Source organism: Macaca mulatta, chromosome 14, assembly GCF_049350105.2.
Source record: "Macaca mulatta isolate MMU2019108-1 chromosome 14, T2T-MMU8v2.0, whole genome shotgun sequence".
NCBI lineage: Eukaryota > Metazoa > Chordata > Mammalia > Primates > Cercopithecidae > Macaca > Macaca mulatta.
The window spans coordinates 29,600,278-29,618,962 of record NC_133419.1 but is presented as its reverse complement, the minus strand read 5'-3'; the positions used below and the strand labels follow the sequence as shown (position 1 = coordinate 29,618,962).

At 40.7% G+C, this 18,685-nt stretch overlaps 1 protein-coding gene across 1 annotated transcript in view; it reads left to right on the top strand.

Annotated features, from left to right (window-relative positions):
* Nucleotides 1-581: 581 nt before the first annotated feature.
* TRIM44 (tripartite motif containing 44) overlaps nt 582-18,685 on the top strand; it is a 133,444-nt gene continuing 115,340 nt past the window's right edge. Inside the window, 1 exon segment of the mRNA NM_001260523.1 lies at nt 582-1,559. Coding sequence (NP_001247452.1) covers nt 891-1,559 — 669 coding nt within the window. The 5' untranslated portion in view covers nt 582-890.

Genomic DNA, 18,685 nt, shown 5'->3' with positions numbered 1-18,685 from the left:
CTCTCACAAAACCGCACAGAGGTTACCACTCCAGAAGTTCTGAGATCCTAGGAGGCAGGAATGCAAATAGACAAAGTACATTATTGCTTTGGATCGAAAATGTTTGTTTGCTCATCCTGACCCCGATTCCCCGAGCCTAGAACAAACATAGCCCTTCCGCACTCAGGAAATCCCAAGAGGTCAGGTTCAGTCTGGTAAACAACACTGTCCTGGCACCTTGCAGAACACTGGGGACTGTGACAAGCGGCGACAAATTGACACAGAGAGACTGAAATGCACAGGGACAGCAGCCTAGTGGCCTTGAAAACTCAGGTTGACACTTCCAGGGAGGGAATGGGGGAGGTGGAGCCCAACTCCGGAGAGAGTAAGAGACTTCCCCCATTCTCCTCCTTCTCCCTCCTCCTCCTCCAAGGTACGCAGAGATTTGGAGCGGCGGAGGTGAGCCCCGCGGGAAAAGCAGAAAAGGGTCATTGCCACTTTAAATGACTCAGGAAGTAAAAGGAGGCCTCCTGACGGGGAAAGGGAAAGTGGAACCGGGGCGGCGCGGGGGACAGCGGCAGCAGCAATCTCGCCCGAGTAGCGGGAGGCTGAGCGGGCGGCGCCACGCGGGGGCCGACGGGGGCGCCGGGTGCCCGCGCCGGAAGTGCCCTGCGCGGCAGAGGAAGCTCAGGGACAGAGCGGAGCAGGCCGAGCCAGCGGAAGGCTCTTTGCTGCTCCGCCCGGGCAGGGGCTGCCCCGGCCCCAGGTCCCGCTTCCAGACGCGGCGCGGTCCAGGCGGGCGGCGACTCCCGAGGAAGGGACCCGGGGCGGGAGAAGGAAGTGAGGAGGCCGCGCAGACGGAGGGCGGCGAGCCCTGAGGCCCCGAGGCCTTACCGCGTCACAGCAACCACATGGCCTCCGGAGTGGGCGCGGCCTTCGAGGAGCTGCCTCACGACGGCACGTGTGACGAGTGCGAGCCCGACGAGGCTCCGGGGGCCGAGGAAGTGTGCCGAGAATGCGGCTTCTGCTACTGCCGTCGCCACGCTGAGGCGCACAGGCAGAAGTTCCTCAGTCACCACCTGGCCGAATACGTCCACGGCGCCCAGGCCTGGACCCCGCCAGCTGACGGAGAGGGGGCGGGGAAGGAAGAAGCGGAGGTCAAGGTGGAGCAGGAGAGGGAGATAGAAAGCGAGGCAGGGGAAGAAAGTGAGTCGGAGGAAGAGAGCGAGTCAGAGGAAGAGAGTGAGACAGAGGAAGAGAGTGAGGATGAGAGCGATGAGGAGAGTGAAGAAGACAGCGAGGAAGAAATGGAGGATGAGCAAGAAAGCGAGGCCGAAGAAGACAACCAAGAAGAAGGGGAATCCGAGGCGGAGGGAGAAACTGAGGCAGAAAGTGAATTTGACCCAGAAATAGAAATGGAAGCAGAGAGAGTGGCCAAGAGGAAGTGTCCGGACCATGGGCTCGATTTGAGCACCTATTGCCAGGAAGATAGGCAGCTCATCTGTGTCCTGTGTCCAGTCATTGGGGCTCATCAGGGCCACCAACTCTCCACCCTAGACGAAGCCTTTGAAGAATTAAGAGTAAGTATTGGGCCTTCAAAGCATAAGCCTAGGGGTCAGAACACCTGGGTTTCTGCTCAGGTGGCCTGACTGTGACCACATTCGCTTTCACTGTGTCCCTAAGAAGCTAGTCTTTCCAACTTTTTGGGAGCAGTTCTTATTCGCCCTTTTTGGTTGAACTCCTTTGAGAATCTAATGAAAGTTCTGGACTCTCACCTGAGAAAATACATGCACACACAAAATCTAGTATACAATTTCTAGAAAATTGCAAGTTTCTGGTCTGTGGATTCCAGGTAAAGCATTTCTTGGGAGTTTTGACCCCACGTAGGCCAGTTTCCACAGCATCACTATTGTTGAAACTGGTGCTTTGTGCTAGGGCTCTTGATAAGGCAATCTTTTTGCCTACTTGAAAACATGGGAAATATGATTTTGCCACATGAATCCAATCAGGTGGTACGTCTGCATTGAAAAGAATAACACAATAGTTTAATAGTAACTTCATATGTGCCCTGAGTTCATTTTAGATTCTTCGTGTTTGAAACTTAGTAGAAAAGGAGGGTAAGAAGATGGAGGCCAAATTGGGGTGGGAGTGGAAGTTCCCATGTCCTCTGTCTGGATCTTTATCTGTCTTGGACCTTACTGGTCCCCCAGGCAGTGGACACTTAGGAAATGTTTGTTGAATGAATGAATTTGCAGACGATGCGCCTTTTATTTATATTGTGGATATCTACTATCATTCAGAAAAACTGCTGGTGTTAATCGGGGAGGGAGGGGGGAAATTTTGAATGGAGTGATCAGTTGATTAAGTAATCTGTATTAGCGAGCATTGTCATATTATGATGACTTTTGCTTTCCTGAATAGGGAATAGCTGGCTTTGGGATAACAAATACTTAGAGAATGAAGCTCATCTTTATTAGGTTTTCCCTTTTTTAGTCCCTGTTTATAATTGTAAAATGCACATTCAGAAAGTATGTAAAAACTTACAGTCTAACAAATAATTAAAAAATAGGTAGTCTCCAGATTAAGAAATAGAACATTGCTAGCAATATTGAAGCCTTTCCCCCATACCTTTTCCAATTATAACCATCTCTCTTCTGCATAAGTAAGAATAATCTTGACTTTTGTGATCATTTCCTTGCTTACCTTTATGCTTTTACTCCATATGTATGCATTCCTAAACTTATTTGAACTTGACACTACGGGTATAATATTTTTATCATGCATTCTTCTGGGTTTTGCTTCATTTTCTCAACATCGTGTTTGTGAGAGTCATCCTATGAGTGGCTGTAGTTTATTCAGTTTCTTTACTATATCGAATTCCATTTTATGAATATGCCATAAGTTACCTATTCTGTCATAGATGGACATTTGATTTGTTCCCAGGTTTGGGAGCATCGGGCTCTTACAAATAATGTCAGTGTAAATATTCTTGGTCCTGTCTGTTGGTGTACATTTACATATATTTAAGTGGCCTATAAACGCAGGAGTGAAATTACTGTGTCAGAGGCTATGCATATCTTCAGTAATACTACATGTTGCCAACTATTTTCCAGAGTGGTTGTACCAGTTTGAATCACTATGAAGAGTATATGAGAGTTCCTGTTGCTCTGTATCTTTAACACTTGCTGTTACAGTATTTTTAATTTTTGTCAATCTTGTGGATATGTAATGGTATTTTATTGTGGTTTTAATTTTCACTCCTCTTATTATTAATGACTTTGAGGATCTTTTGTATTTTCTCTGTGAAGTACCTAGTCAGTTCTTTTGCCCATTTTTTTTTATTGAGTTGTCCTTTTCTCATTATTTGAATTTTTATATATGTTTGTTCTTTTCTTTTCTTTTTTTTTTTTTTTTTTTTTTTGAGATGGAGTCTTGGTCTGCTGCCCAGGCTGGAGTACAGTGGCTAGATCTCAGCTCGCTGGAAACTGTGCCTCCCAGGTTCAAACTATTCTCCTGCCTCAGCCTCCTGAGTAGTTGGGATTACAGGCACCTGCTGCCAAGCCTGGCTAATTTTTGTAATTTTTTTTTTTAGTAGAGACGGTTTTGCCATGTTGACCAGGCTGGTCTTGAACTCCTGACTTCAGGTGATCCGCCCACCTGGGCCTCCCAAAGTGTTTGGACTATAGGCATTAGCCACCATGCCCAGCTATATATTTGTTTCTGATTTTTTTTGTTGTTGTTGTACTCTGTGTGGGTTGCAAATATCTTCTATGTGGTTTTTCTTTTTTAAAAAGTTGTGCTTTGAATAGAAGCTCTTCATTTTAATGTGGTAAAACTTATCGATACTTTTCCTTATGGTTAGTGCTTTTTGTGTCTTGTTCTACTTAGTATTGATTTTTGTGTAGTAGAATTAGCGGCTCAATTTCATTTTTTCCCCATACAGATAGCCAATTACTATTGGCATATTTATTGAAAAGCCCTTCCTTTGTGCACTGATTTGCTGTCCCACCTGTCATATATCAAGTGCCCGTAATGTGTGTGAATGTGTTTCTTGGCTCTTCTGTTCTCTACTGTTGATCTGTTAGTATATCCCTGTGTGAACAGCATGTTTTCTCAGTTACCATCCCTTTATAATATGTCTTAATATCTGGTAAAGCAGGTACTTCCATCTTGTCTCATAAGAGTGTGTTGGCCAGTTTTGGCCCTTTACATTTCTTAGAGTCATAGTATTAAAAAGCCTGCAGGAGTGTTTTTGGATATTGTATTAAATTTATAAGCCAATATAGGGAGAATTAATATCATTACAACATGAAGTCTTCTGATTCATTTATTTAGGTCTTTTTTATTGCTTTGCAGTAAACTTTTATTTTGTTTTTCCCGAAAGATTTTTCACATCATTGTAAAATGATTTTATAGTATTGTAGAAAATATGAGCCAGGCACAGTGGCTCACACCTGTCAGCTATATGGAAGGCTGATGTGGGAGCATTGCTTGAGTCTAGGAGTTTGAGGCTGCAGTGGGTTATGATCCTGCCACTTCCCTCCAGCCTGGTCGACAGAGCAAGACCCTGTCTCTAAAATAAAAATAAATGGTTTTAAGTTTTGTTTTCTAATTGTATATAGGAATGTGGTTAACTTTTATGTATTGATTTTTTTGTAATCTAGCTGCTGAATTATCTTACATATCCTAATCATTTATCTGTAGATTTATTCTACATACATGATTATATTATGTGTGAAGAGAGATACTTTTTGTTTGTTTCTTTTCAACCCTTATACCTGTTATTTGTTTTTTCTTGCCTTACTGCATTGGATAGCACCCCCAGGATTATGTTGAATGGATGTGATTGATAGATATTCTGGCCTTGTTCGTGATCTAGCAATAATTGATAACATTGCACAAATAAGTGATACATTCTATGGTTTTTGAAAATAGATATGTTTTATCAGTTAAAAAAAAATTCTAGTCCTAGTTTGCTAAGTTTTTCTGAATTTTGATTCATTACTTAATATCAAATGCTTTTTTTGCATCTTTTGGGATGATCATGTGATTTTCTTTTTTACTGTGTTATGATGATGAATTACATTAATTGATCTTTTAAAGTTAAATTTAAAAATCAGTGATATGTTCACATGCCTCAAAAGCCTTTGCCCTTTTTACCTGATTCTTCCATCAGCTGTTGGTAACTACTTGTTTTTTTCTTAGAAACAGGATCTTACTCTTGCTCAGGCTAGAGTGCAGTGGTGGGAGCATAGCTCATTGTAATCTCAAATTCCTGGGCTTAAGCGATCCTCCCACCTGAGCATCCTGAGTTGCTAGGACTACAGCTGTGCACCACCATGCCTGGCTAATTCTATTTATTTTTTGTTTTGTAGAGAGGGTGTCTTGCTGTGTTGTCCAAGTTGGTCTTGAACTCCTAGCCTCAAGCAGTCCTCCCGCCTCAGCCTCCTACAGCTGTGGGATTACAGGCGTGAGCTGCTGTGCCTGGCCAGTAACTGTTTTTATTAGTTTTTTGGTTACCCTTCAGGTGTTTCTTTCTGCAAATAGAGGTGTGTGCATATATATGGTCTTACTTTCATCTCTTTGTATTGTCGTATTTTATAATTAAAGCAGAAAGGCTAGCATTTCTGGGATTTCCTTGACCCAACTTGGTCAAGTTGAAGTAGCCTCATGTTTTTGGATTTGGCTTATTAATAATTTATGTAGTTTTTTTCGTTTATATTTATGGAAGAAATTGGCCTATCATTATTCTTTTACTGTTCTCGTGAGATTTTGCTATCAAAGTTTGGCTTCATAGTCTGAGGCAGAGTGTAGTGTTTCTTATATATTCTTTCTCTCTTTTAATAGTCTGGAAGTATTTGTGAAAGACTGAAATATTTCTTCCTAGAGTGATTGGTAGAACTGACCATGGAAGCCATCTATTCCTGGAGACAGTGAAGGGGGAAGGGAGAGTTGGTTTATTATTCGTTTATTATTGGTGTTTTGTGTTTTTTGTTTGTTTGTTTTTTGGTTTACATTTTTTAACATCCCCAACATTTTTTATTATTTTTAGTTTCAAACTTTTAAGTTCTGGGGTACATGTGCAGGATATGCAGGTTTGTTACATAGGTAAACGTGTGCCATGCTGGTTTGCTGCACAGATCATCCCATCACTTAGGTATTAAGCCCAGAATTCATTAGCTGTTCTTTCTGATGCTCTCCTTCCTCCCACTCCCTATCCACTGACAGGCTCCAGTGTATGTTGTTCCCCACCATGTGTCCATGTGTTGTAAGATGCAGCATTTGGTTTTCTGTTCCTGCGTTAGTTTGCTGAGGATAATGGCTTCTGGCTCCATTCATGTCTCTGCAAAGGACGTGATCTGATTCGTTTTTATGGCTGCGTAGTATTCCATGGGATATGTACCACATTTTCTTTATCCAGTCTATCACTGATGGGCATTTAAGTTGATTCAATGTCTTTGCTATTGTGAATAGCACTGCAGTGAACATACATGTGCATGTATCTGTATAATAGAATGATCTATATTCCTTTGGGTATATACCCAGTAATGTAATTGTTTTATGTAGTATTTTTGACTATGGACTCAATTTCTTTAATAGTCATAGGTCTGTCTAGGTTGTCTATTTTTTCTTAGGTTAGTTTTGATAAGTTACATTTTCTCAGACGTTTCTCCATTTTATCTAAATTTTCAAATGTGCTAGTATGAATTTGTGAATCATATTCTTTTTTTTTTTTCTGTAGCTGTCTTAGCTATTCCTTTAAGAACTGTAGGCATATTGATTGATAATCTGCCTCTGATAATTCTAGTGTGTGAAGACTTTGTGGACCTCTTTCTGCTGCTGTTTTTATTTTTTCATGTTTCATGTTTTTATTTCTTTTTGTGCTGGGTTCTGTGTAGCTGTGTAGCTTCTCATTGCTTTTTAAAAATTGCTTATGGTACTTTTCCAAATCTTGCATGAAGCTGCATACTTTGAGAGAGGATTTGAATTTGATTCTGCTAAGGCCTGAGAGTACAACTTGTTTAGAATCCCCTTCTACTAAATTAATTTCTTGAGGTTTCTTGGACCAAACTTTCAGGAGGACCTTGCCCACATCTTAGAGACTTTCTTTCATTTTATCCCCCTCTCTGTTTTGTTTACCTCTCTACCTTCCCCTTTAGATGTTTGGGTAGTGACAAGTTTAGTTTGCTTTTACTCTGAGATTTTACGCCTTAGCGGGGTGAAAAAGTGAGAGGGTCCCAAGTCTATATGGAAAGGATCCCCTTTATTTATTTATTTATTTATTTATTTATTTATTTAGAGACGAAATTTTGCTCTTGTTGCCCACGCTGGAGTGCAGTGGCTCCATCTTGGTCGGCTCACTGCAACCTCTGCCTCCCAGATTCAAGTGATTCTCCTGCCTCAGCCTCCTGAGTAGTTGGGACTACAGGCGCCCACCACCATGCCCAGCTAATTTTTTGTATTTCTAGTAGAGATGGCATTCCACCATGTTGGCCAGATTGGTCTTGAACTCCTGAACTCAGGTGATCCACCTGCCTTGGCCTCCCAAAGTGCTGGGATTATAGGCCAGAAAGGGTCTCCTTTAAATGGTTTTTTGTTTGTTTGTTGTTGTCGTTTTTGAGATAGAGTCTTATTCTGTTGTCCAGGCTGGAGTGCAGTAGCGTGATCATGGCTCACTGCAATCTTTGCCTCCTGGGTTCAACCAGTTCTCCTGCCTCAGCCTCCTAAGTAGTAGGGACTACAGGCATGCGCCACCACGCCTGCCTGATATTTTGTAGTTTTAGTAGAGACCGGGTTTCACTTTGTTGGCTAGGTGAGTCTGGAGCTCCTGACCTCAGATGATCTGCCCACCTTGGCTTCCCAAAGTGCTAGGATTACAGGTGTGAGCCACCGCCTGGCCATCCTTTAAATGTTTTACTCTGAGCATGCCATAGGCTTTGCTTTCTGTTATCCCATACTCCCCTCACACCTCACTTTCTACTAACCAAATGCACAGCCTAGTTTCTTGGGCTCAGTATATGTTCTTAGATCAAAAACTGCTTCGTGCACTCTGCTTATCCTAATGTTAGAACATTACTAACTGAACTGTAGACTTTACTGAATGTCACTAGTTTTTCCTCTGATGACTTCTGTACCACGATTCTATCCGGGACCTCACATTTCCTTGTTTTGGATGATCTTGACAGTATTAAGCAGTGCTAGTGAGGTATTTTGTAGAATGTTCCTTGATTTCGATTTCTCTGGTGTTTTTTTCCCATGGTGAAACTGGAGTTATAAGGTTTGGGGAGAATATAATATTCTTTTATGCTTTGTTTTTTTACACTTAGTATGTCCTGGAAATTACTCCATAGATTCGCTTCATTCTTCATGTATAGCAGCTGGAAATACTCCATGAGTGTCACTGAATTCTTCATTTAAGATACCGTGTTTTTCAACTCTAGAATGTTAATTTGGTTATTTTTTAAGAGATCTGTTTCTCTGGATCTTTATGGAAATCATCCTTGATTGTATGTTACATTTTTCTGATTCTTTTTTTTTTTTTTTTTTTTGAGGCGGAGTCTCGCTCACTCAGGCTGGAGTGCAGTGGCGCAATCGCAGCTCACTGCAAGCTCCGCCTCCCGGGTTCACGTCATTCTCCTGCCTCAGCCTCCCAAGTAGCTGGGACTACAGGCACCCGCCACTACGCCCAGCTATTGTTGTTGTATTTTTAGTAGAGATGGGGTTTCACCGTGTTAGCCAGGATGGTCTCTATCTCCTGACGTCGTGATCCACCCATCTTGGCCTCCCAAGTGCTGGGGATTACAGGCGTGAGCCAGCGTGCCCGGCCACATTTTTCTGATTCTTGTCATGTCTCACAGTTTTTCATTTAATGCCAGATGTTGTGTTTGAAGGAATTGTAGAGACAGGAGTAATATTTTCTTTATTCTTCTCAGAAAGAGCATGGCATTTGCTCTGTTAGGCAGCTAGGGTGAGAAACTGCTCATTTTGGTTCAATAAAGATAGGAGCTTGATGGCAGCTCTGGTTTCAAATGTTATGAGTGCAATGAACATTTACTTATTGGCAAGAGAATATCTTGGAACAGTAAAAGTGACTCAGTGGGATGATGGACAAAAGAAGAGGATCGTTATTATACTGCATTCATTCATTCAGCAAGTACTTATTGAGAATCAACTGAGTGTAGATACTTTCTAAGTATTAGGAATATAGTAGTGAACAAAATGAAAGTCTGTACTTTTGTCAGAGCTTACATTCTATTGGAAGGAAGTAGGAAAGAACAAATAAGCAAATCAACATGTAATAAGTATTATAAATGAAAAGTAAAATATAATACAGGATTAGAAAGGGACGGGAAATATGCTAGCTCTACCACTTTTTGACCTTAGGCAAGTTATATTATAGTTTGGCCTTGTTTCTGTATTTCTAAAATGGGCATAATGATAAGAAATAAAATAGAGCTTTTGTGAGAATGAAATTACTTTGTGGGTGATTAAGAAACTTTAACAATGCCTAACACATTGTTAGTGCTCACTAAATGTTAGCTCTTCTTTTTATTATTAATATAAGGAGGCTAATTATACAAGTTTAGAATTGAGAGGAATTTGTACAATTTATGTTTTGATACCTCAGTGTTTAACCAGGCTGTCAGTGGCTGGTATTGGCAGTAGAAGGCCAAGTTCTTGCCAAAGTCTGCTGACATTTAGAGAAAAAGCAAACTTCAGAGTAGGCCAGAATGAGCAGAAAAACAGGGTGATCCTACAGCAAGAGGGGATTAGGGATGGAGACAACCTGATAGGGAGTGAACATCTTGAGGGGACAAGATCATCACTTAGTCACTTGAAGTACTGTTCTTTCTTTTCTCCTGGATGTTGCTGTATTACAGTTTTGGTCTGTGGCATTTGGTCTCCAGGGGATTTTGTGGGTCCAAGTTTGAACTGAGCCTAGTCTTTAGCTTTATCATAGAAAAATAGTTATGCAGCCCAATTTATGACTTCTTACCGAGTCATGACTTGTCATCTCACATATGTGTGTTTCTCTTACTCTGACCATAATTTCTGGCTACGAAAAAGGGTCACTGGATCTGACAAAGGAGCTTGATCTGGCTTATGGATTTATTCATACAAAAATTCTTACATTGTCAAGGGAATTTGCATTCAGAGCTACATTTAATGAACTTTTATGTTGAAATAAAAGTGCTTTAGATATACTCAATAGTCTAGTATTTTTAAAAATTATTTTGAACACAACCTACAGTAGAGGAAATATATTTTATACTGTGATCTCGTTTATACACACAGCCACTCACCAGACATACCCCGTTAACTCAAATGAGACACCATTTGCCTTACTACATATATGTTCTGTTTCTCTTCTATTCTGTTAAAAAAAAAAAATTCTGGACCCTCCCACTACATTGATCTCATGGCACACTAATGTGTCATGTCCTGTGGTTTGAAGACCACTTGTCTAGTTTACCCCAAGATCACCTGAAGAAAAGGTAGAGTCTTACAAAGTGGCAAAGGGAGAAGTGGTTGGCAGAATTCAGTAAATATATAGCATCTGTGGAGTTCTTAACATGGCTTTTCTAAAGACAGATCCGAAGGTTTTTAAGCCACACCCTTTGCTTTTAAGATGGGTGTTTGGGAAGAATGTTTGGTTAAGTGATAAGAGGAACAACTGCTTGGGGAGTGACTGAGGAGACATTGGTATCTGGGTGGATGGAAGAATGTAAGTATATGCTCAAAGAGCTGTGATTCTCGAGGAGCTGGAGGTATGCCGTAGTGTATTCCATAGGGGTCAGTGAATCTGGCTTTTCAGTCAGCTCATAGAAGAAGCTTTCGTAGGGAGACAGAAGGTTGAAGGCTTGCTGTAATGTATCTATTTATGTTTTTAATTTTTTGTTCTTGCTGAAGAGATACAGGTCACTTCTAATTAGAGTTTGTAGCACTGGCATACATAGTGGTTCAACCAGTGTCTTATTTATTTGTACAGAATAAGACAAAAGTAAGACCAAGGTAAAGGGAATGGCATGCTGTCATTAGTTGGAGCCACCCTTGCGTAGTTCTGTAGAAAGTTTATGTGAGGCCTGCAGTTCTGGGATTTCCAATCAAAGTGTACTTTCTTAACCTGTAAAAAGTCTTGAAAGTATGCAGTGAACTAGACAGATAGGGCTCTAGCTTTTTGGAATTCACTCTCTCCAGTGGGAAAGAAATAGCAGAGTAATTTGGATGGTGTTATGTGCTATGAAAACAATAAATCATGGTAATGTAAGAATGAGTTGGTGTGGCAGGATAGGTTACTTTTTGATAAGATGTGTTATAGAAGGCATCTCTGAGCATATGACATTGGGTGGGGACGTGAATTATGACATCTTGTGAAGTTCTAGGGAAATTTTCCTGTTGTATTACCATTTGATGCTACTGTATAGAGTCCAGTGATTTTATTCATAGCAGAGACAATTGGTTTGGTTTATTTGAACAACTCCTCATAGAAGGGTTAGTTGGCTCTGTAAATGAGAGAATGGCATTGTTCTAGCATTTGAATGTGTTGTTAGCACAGATGAAAATACTGCTCTATGGAGGGAATATGAGATTATGGGAATCCCTTTTACATTAGTTAGATTTTTTAGGGGATTCAACATTGATGGTGATGAAGCTTCATTAAAGAACTAGAGTGCTTAGCCAGTGGTCTGAACAGTCCACTTGAGAGTAAAGATCCAGGCTTTCTCTACTCTCTCTCCCAAAAGTCTGGTGCCCTCTTTTTCTCTTTTCTGGCCTTTCAGTCAAAATAGGATGAGTTCATAGGCATTTTATGCTGTTAGGCAATTGCTTTTTTGGGTAAGATTGCTGATGCAGTAGGCTTATTCTTAGGCTCCTCTGGTGATAAAGGACTCTTGAGCCTCTGTCACCATTGTCTTGACCACAACTCTCGACATGGAGGTTGCCCTGCCTGCCTCTTCATTGACATACCCACCTTTTCCCTCCCCTTGCATCTAACCCAAGTCTGAGAAGCCAGAGATTCATCTGTATCAGTGCCTCGTATGTGTTCTGCTTGAGGTTATAGTTCAGTCTGGGAGGACCAGCCCAGTTTCATGCTCTTATTCTTGTTTTAATAGAACCAGGGGCTAAACTTGTTAGGTGGCAGTAAGGAACACAGATGCTTATGGACCTTTCAGAACAGGAGATGTATTATAGACAGTGGATGAAACAAAAGCTTTAGTCTTGATATGGGGAGTAGAGATGAGAATGGGGTAAGAAACGCAGAAGCCTGACTCTGGGAGAGTTGAATCTCGTGTGTGTGGGTGGGGGAGAGAGAGAGAGAATTGTGTGTGTGTGTGTGTGTGTGTGTGTGTGTGTGTGTGTGTGTACATATCACTATGATAGGATCAAACCAACATTGCATCAGGTGCAAAAAAAGTCAATGTTGATGCCCTTTTTAAGTGTCAGAAAACTGATCAAGAATGAAAAAACCAAAACCAACCAATCAAGCAAAATCTACCAAAGGCTCAATCCACAATTTACAGCAAATAACTATATGGGCAGTGACTTTGATGTATACTGTAATGTGCTAGATTATTTTTGTTGAACATTTATATATTAAACCCACTTCAGATGGGTTTAGCTAGTTTTTGGTAAGGTAATAATTGGTTTTTAACATCAATAAGAAGATTAGCAAATACATTCATTATAATATGTCCAAACTATAACATATAGCTAGCTTTCATTTTAGAGACTGATTATGTTATTTTTTAAACTAATTTTATTCATCTGAATAATTTTGGAGCGTTTATTATGATGAACTGTGTGGTGGATACTAAGAAGAATAAGCAAAGTTTCCAACTTCAGCAAGCTTACAGCGCAATAGAAAAGATAGTCTTTTCACATGCTTATTTGTGTGTATTAGAGAAAAGGTACAAACAGTATGCTATGGAAGTGGAGAGAAAAGAGAAATTGATATCACTGGAGGGCATGCAGCCAGGAATAGATTCTTAGAGGAAGGAGTCTTCGAGGTGGGCCTTGAAAGATGGATAGGGTGTTACTAGGTAGATATAGGCTTTGAGGTATCCTTCTCTGTGTTCCCATTGTAACAGCCTGTGAACATTTATTGTAGCACTAGATACTGTGTACTATGTCATGTTATTTCTTTCCATGTCTTTCACTGGTGGGTTATAAACTCTTTAAGGCTAGAACTATATGTTATTCATCTTTGTATTCCCAGCACCTAGCACAGCACCTGCTGGATAGTAGATGAACATGAAATATGTGATAAATGTGTGATAGGAAGTATAATAATCTTGTTTAGTTCCAGGGCATTAATGAAGAACTGAGAGAGTATTGCATAGTTGTTATATATCAGTATTTACATTGGGATTAATTTGACTGCATCTAAAATAATGAAATAATTTGGAAAAATCCAAAATAACTACTCCCACATGATGTTTATTTCTCTGTCACGTAAAATAACTTTGGGTGTAGGCAGTCTAAGGTTGGCGTGGCAGAACCATGAAGTTACCAGAAATGTAGGCTCTTTTCAGCTCCATTCTGACATCCTTACTGCATCATGGACCAAGATGACCACTGGAGGTCCAGCTAGTATTTCCAAGTTCCAGAATCACAGACATAGAAAAGTGAAGGGCACACCCCTCTATTTTTGTTTGTTCGTTTGTTTGAGACAGAGTCTTGCTCTGTCGCCAGGCTAGAGTGCAGTGGCACGATGTCAGCTCACTGCAACCTCCGCCTCCCGGGTTCAAGTGATTCTCCTGCCTCTGCCTCTCAAGTAGCTGGGATTACAGGCACCCGCCACCCCGCCCAGCTGATGTTTGTATTTTTAGTAGACACGGGGTTTCGCTGTGTTGGCCAGGATGGTCTCAATCTCCTGACCTCGTGATCTACCCGCCTCGGCCTCCCAAAGTGCTGGGATTATAGGTGTGAGCCACTGCACCTGGCTGGGCACACCCCTCTATTTTAAAGGGAACTCTTGAGAAGTTGTACACATTGCTGCTTATGTTTCATTGGCCAGAACTCAATTCCCTGGCCTTACCTAGTTGCAAGGGAGGCTGGGAAACAGTCATTTCTCCAGGCCACAGTGTGTCCAGCTAAAAACCGAGATTCTCTTACTAAGGAAAAATGGGAGAATATTTAAGGACCAAACAGTCTTTGACCCAGTTGGCTTTGCAGTCTGTTTTTGAGTCTTAGCTCTTCCACCTACTAGCTGTATAATGTTGAGTAATTCACTCAGCCTCTGAGTCTTGGTTTCTTCTTCTGTAACATGAGTTAAGTAATTGTTTCTCCCTATTGAGTTATCATTAGGAACAAACAAGATCATAGATGTAAAGAGTTTAGCACAGTGCCTGGAATATCATAAGCCCTCAGCAATGGGTTGCTCTTATTCTTATTACTGTTATAAAGCCATCTAAGGTTCTATTCTGAGTTCCATTCCAGACAAGTTAGTCTGGCAGCAGTAGAAGTTCTGGACACCAAGTTTCTTGGGTGCAAACTGTTCATCCCCCTCTCCTTCTGTTCCTTCTGCCTGCTCTAATCTGGTGGGTAGATAGGCTGGAGAAAAACTTGCCTTTAGAGAAGAGGCTTCTGTATATTTCAGTGTCCTGCTGATGCCTTATGCACTAGCTAACCAAAACACAGCTGGTAGGTCTAATTTTAGGTTCACAAGTCTTGCTGGTTGTCCTCTTTAAATTCTGTTTTACATTCTGAACTGTGGGAAGTTTTTATAGAAGCAGAGGGGAGGTGGGGACAATATACTCTTCACTTTCTGGTTAGAAAATAACCTTCATTTTCTTTCTAGTAGGCAGTCATGGGGAGAGATGTAAGGTTAAGTTTATATAGGCACCCCTACTGTTTTCCTCTCAATTTTGAGTGTGTGTGAACCCTGGCAGGCTCGAACCTGTGTTGATTGGTAGACTCTGACTTCATGTGTATAAATAATGAAAATGCTAATCTTTGGCCAAGGTTATAAAACCAAGAGAGTCTAGGAATTTTTGTCTGTTGTTGAGTTTTGAGTCTCTGTTTCCAGATATATGAGAAAAATAACATAGCTGTCATTTATTGAGTGGCCAGGTCATTTTCATATATTGTTTCATTTGTTTCTTAATAAAATTCCACAGTAAGCTGTGTTGTTATGTTTCCATTTTATATATGAGGAAACTCAAAAGAGGTTAAATTTTGCTGAAGGTTACTTAGCTAGCAAGTGTAAGGACTGGGATACTGGGATTTGAATCCAGGCCTGACAAAGTACATATTCTTTCCATCATTCCATTTTGCCTCTACAAATTTGATTACTCCCTCTCATATTTAAGCCAAGCTGTACTGGTACATTATCCTTATGTTTATTTTCTGTATGAAGGTATTTAATAAATGAATACTTTCTGAATATCCTAAAACTATTTTTCCCCTTCTCTTTGGTCTTCTTTCTATATATTGTATATAATTTTAATTAGTAACCGATTTTTTTTTATTTTGTTCTATTCAGCACTTGTCTAGGTCAATACCTGATACTTAGTAGTCACTCAGTATTTTTATTTAATTAATAATAACAATAACAGAAATGATAACTAACATTTATTGAGAACTTAGCTTGTACCTCTTCTCTAAACTTTCTGCATATTTTTTCATTTAATGTTCACCACAATTCTTTGAAGTATAGTATTTCTTAAGATAATTTTGTATATTATTCCAAGTTAGTGGCATGTTATTTTCTTTTGATCTATTTATTTATTCAACATATATTTATCGAAGGCTTAAAATTTGCCAGGTGGAGTATTTTGGGCAGTAGGGAACCAACAAGAAGCAACTCTAAGTCATGGAATTTATAATCTTTGAGCAGAACAGACAGTAAACAAGTTAAATAATAAGTAATATTTTAAATAATGATAAGTGCTATGAATAAACAAACCGGGGAAGGAGATAGGGAGTGACTGGGATGTGGGAATGAGAGGGAAGCTTTTTAAGGATCCAAAGACTTTTTGAACTAGTGACCTGGGTATAGTTAGAGCCAGTGATGAGAAGCTCTAGAGGCATAATGGTTCAACTGAAGGGAATAGCAAGTGTAAAGGCCCTGAGATAGAACAAGTTTACTAAGGGGATAAAATGAATGGCTGGAGTATAATCAGTAGGGGTGGGGTGGGGGTTGAGTAGTGGATGAGGTCAGATTACCAAGTAGGCTGTGGTAAGGATTTTGGGTTTTATTCTAAGTAGTCATAGACTGTTTAAGCAAGGGAGTAAATGATCTGATTTATATTCTTAAAACTTCTCTTTGGTTCCTATGTGGAGAATGGGGCTGTAGGGTAGCAAGAGCAGAAGCAGTATTGCTGCTTATACTAGGTTGGGAATAGTGAACAATACAATAGTGAAGAATACATGCCAGTTGGATACGGTGTATATTTTAGAGTTAGGCCTAAAAAGACCTGCTGATGGATTTTTTTCAGACCCAAGAATGACTTTGGGTTCTGACAACTAAAAGTGATGGCCTAGTGTAGGAGTGGGAGTTTGGAGTTAGAAAATGAAGTAGTATGAAGGAGATGATAACTTTTGTACATGGGAAGGTGATACTAAAATTTAATTTCATTTCCTTTTGACAAAACCTTGCTTTCTGATTCCTTGGGAGGACTTCTCCCCTCCCCCTCCCCCTCCCCCTCCCCCCCTTCCCCTTCCCTCCCTCTCCCCCTTCCCCACCCCTCTCCCCCTTCCCCTCTCCCCCTTCCCCTCTCCCCCTCCCCTCTCCCCCTCCCCTCTCCCCCTCCCCTCTCCCCCTCTCCTCTCCCCCTCCCCTCTCCCCCTCCCCTCTTCCCCTCCCCTCTCCCCCTCCCCTCTTCCCCTCCCCTTCCCTCTTCTCCTCTCCCCCCTCCCCTCCCCTCCCTACTCTCTCAGTCAGTGTCTTGCTCTGTTGCTCAGGATGGAACGCAGTTGATCCCCACCCACTGCAACCTCCACCTCCTGGGTTCAGGTGATTCTCATGTCTCAGCCACCCAGGTAGCTGGGAATACAGGCATGCACTACCATGCCCAGCTTATTTTTGTATTTTTAGTGGAGGTGGGGTTTCTCCATCTTGACCAGGCTGGTCTCGAACTCCTGGCCTCAAATGATCTGCCCGCTTTGGCCTTCCAAAGTGCTGGGATTACAGGTATGAGCCACTGTGCCTGGCCAAGAAGGACTTCTGTATTCCATCTTCTGATCCTTTTCCACTATTTCTCCCAGACAAGACCTTCTGGTAAAATGACTAAGTTGGATTGATGTTTTTTGTTTTTTGTTTTTTTTTTTTTTTGAAGAATGATATCGACACAAGCCAATGGAATAGGGAGAAAAACACCCCAAAACAGATAGCTAGTATTCTTTCTGAATTCAACATCTTCTGATTGATTCTTCGTAATAATAGAATTCAATATTCAGGAGCCAGTTTAGGATATTTATGTGGCTTATATTTACATTTTTGCTGACATGTGACTTTTCAGTGCCTAGCTGGTTATTGGCATTAGACTAGACTGACTTCCATGAAAGTGCAGAGACCACTTGTCAGGGAATACTTCTTCCTATTCTGATGCCACTGCTACCTGCCATATTCTACTTTTGCTTCTACCCTTTGCCCATTTTTAAGGCGTGTTTCCATTAGAATGAAGTATTATTTCTGTGTTTTGGGGTGGATGGATATGAATGTATCATGTAATACGTGCTCCTTTGAAGAAAGGTACCCCTATTTTCATAGTGTCCAAACACAAGGAATCTTAGAAGTAGAAAACTTTTAGAATTGCTTCCGGGGATAGCAACTTCAAATATCTACCAGAAAGGTAATGTAAACAAGAGAAGCAAGCCAAAGTAACTGACAAACTTGAGAGAGCTTGCTTTGCCTAAAGTGAATAGCTGCTACTACTCAGTTTCAGCCAATTTCTGCTGTATTGGAATGGGAGCCCATTACCGTCATACCCTTTGGATTTACAAAAGAAGCTAGAAATCTTTATTTTTATGTCATATGTCCTGATTTTTAAATGCTAGCAACTAATTTAAAACTCTTAGTGGATGTGTGGGACAATACTCTAAAAGCCACAGAAAATAGTTCTGTAGGCCACAGGCTGTTGATGTGTAGCTTTTGGTCTGGTCCATCTTCCTCATTTACAGATGGGAAAACAGAAACCCAGGGATGTAAAATGACTTTTCCAAGCTCACACAAGCAGTTACTGGCAGTGCTAGTAGTAAAACCTGGGTCTACTTTCTCTTTGTGCAATACTCTTTACATTTGGAATGTTAATTGTTTTTGAGGATGTAAGAAAAGCTAATGTCATGTACAGCCCAAATTTTATATTGTTTTGAGGATTTCAGACCCCCTGAAATCCATACATGAATATCAAGTAAAGAACCTTCTCTTGAATCTCCTGGTTCGTATGTTTGCAGTGTCAAAGGAAAAGGCCCCAGTATTTACATTTAGGCAAACACATGGGAAGAAGCACTGGAAGCAGGAGACCTTGGCCCTCTTGGTCAAATTCTACCTCTCTCCCTCCCTTCTTGCCTATCTTTTTTTGTTTGTTTGTTTTTTCGTATGCTAAATCTTAGCTATGCAATTAGTAGGAATATATTTAACTCTAAAATCTGTCTATCCCAAGTACCAGTCCCAGCAATAATTGCTTTTCTAATATTTTACATACCTGTATCACTCATAGAAAGTAATAGTTTTTTAAAAAATTATATTTATTACATGTACCAT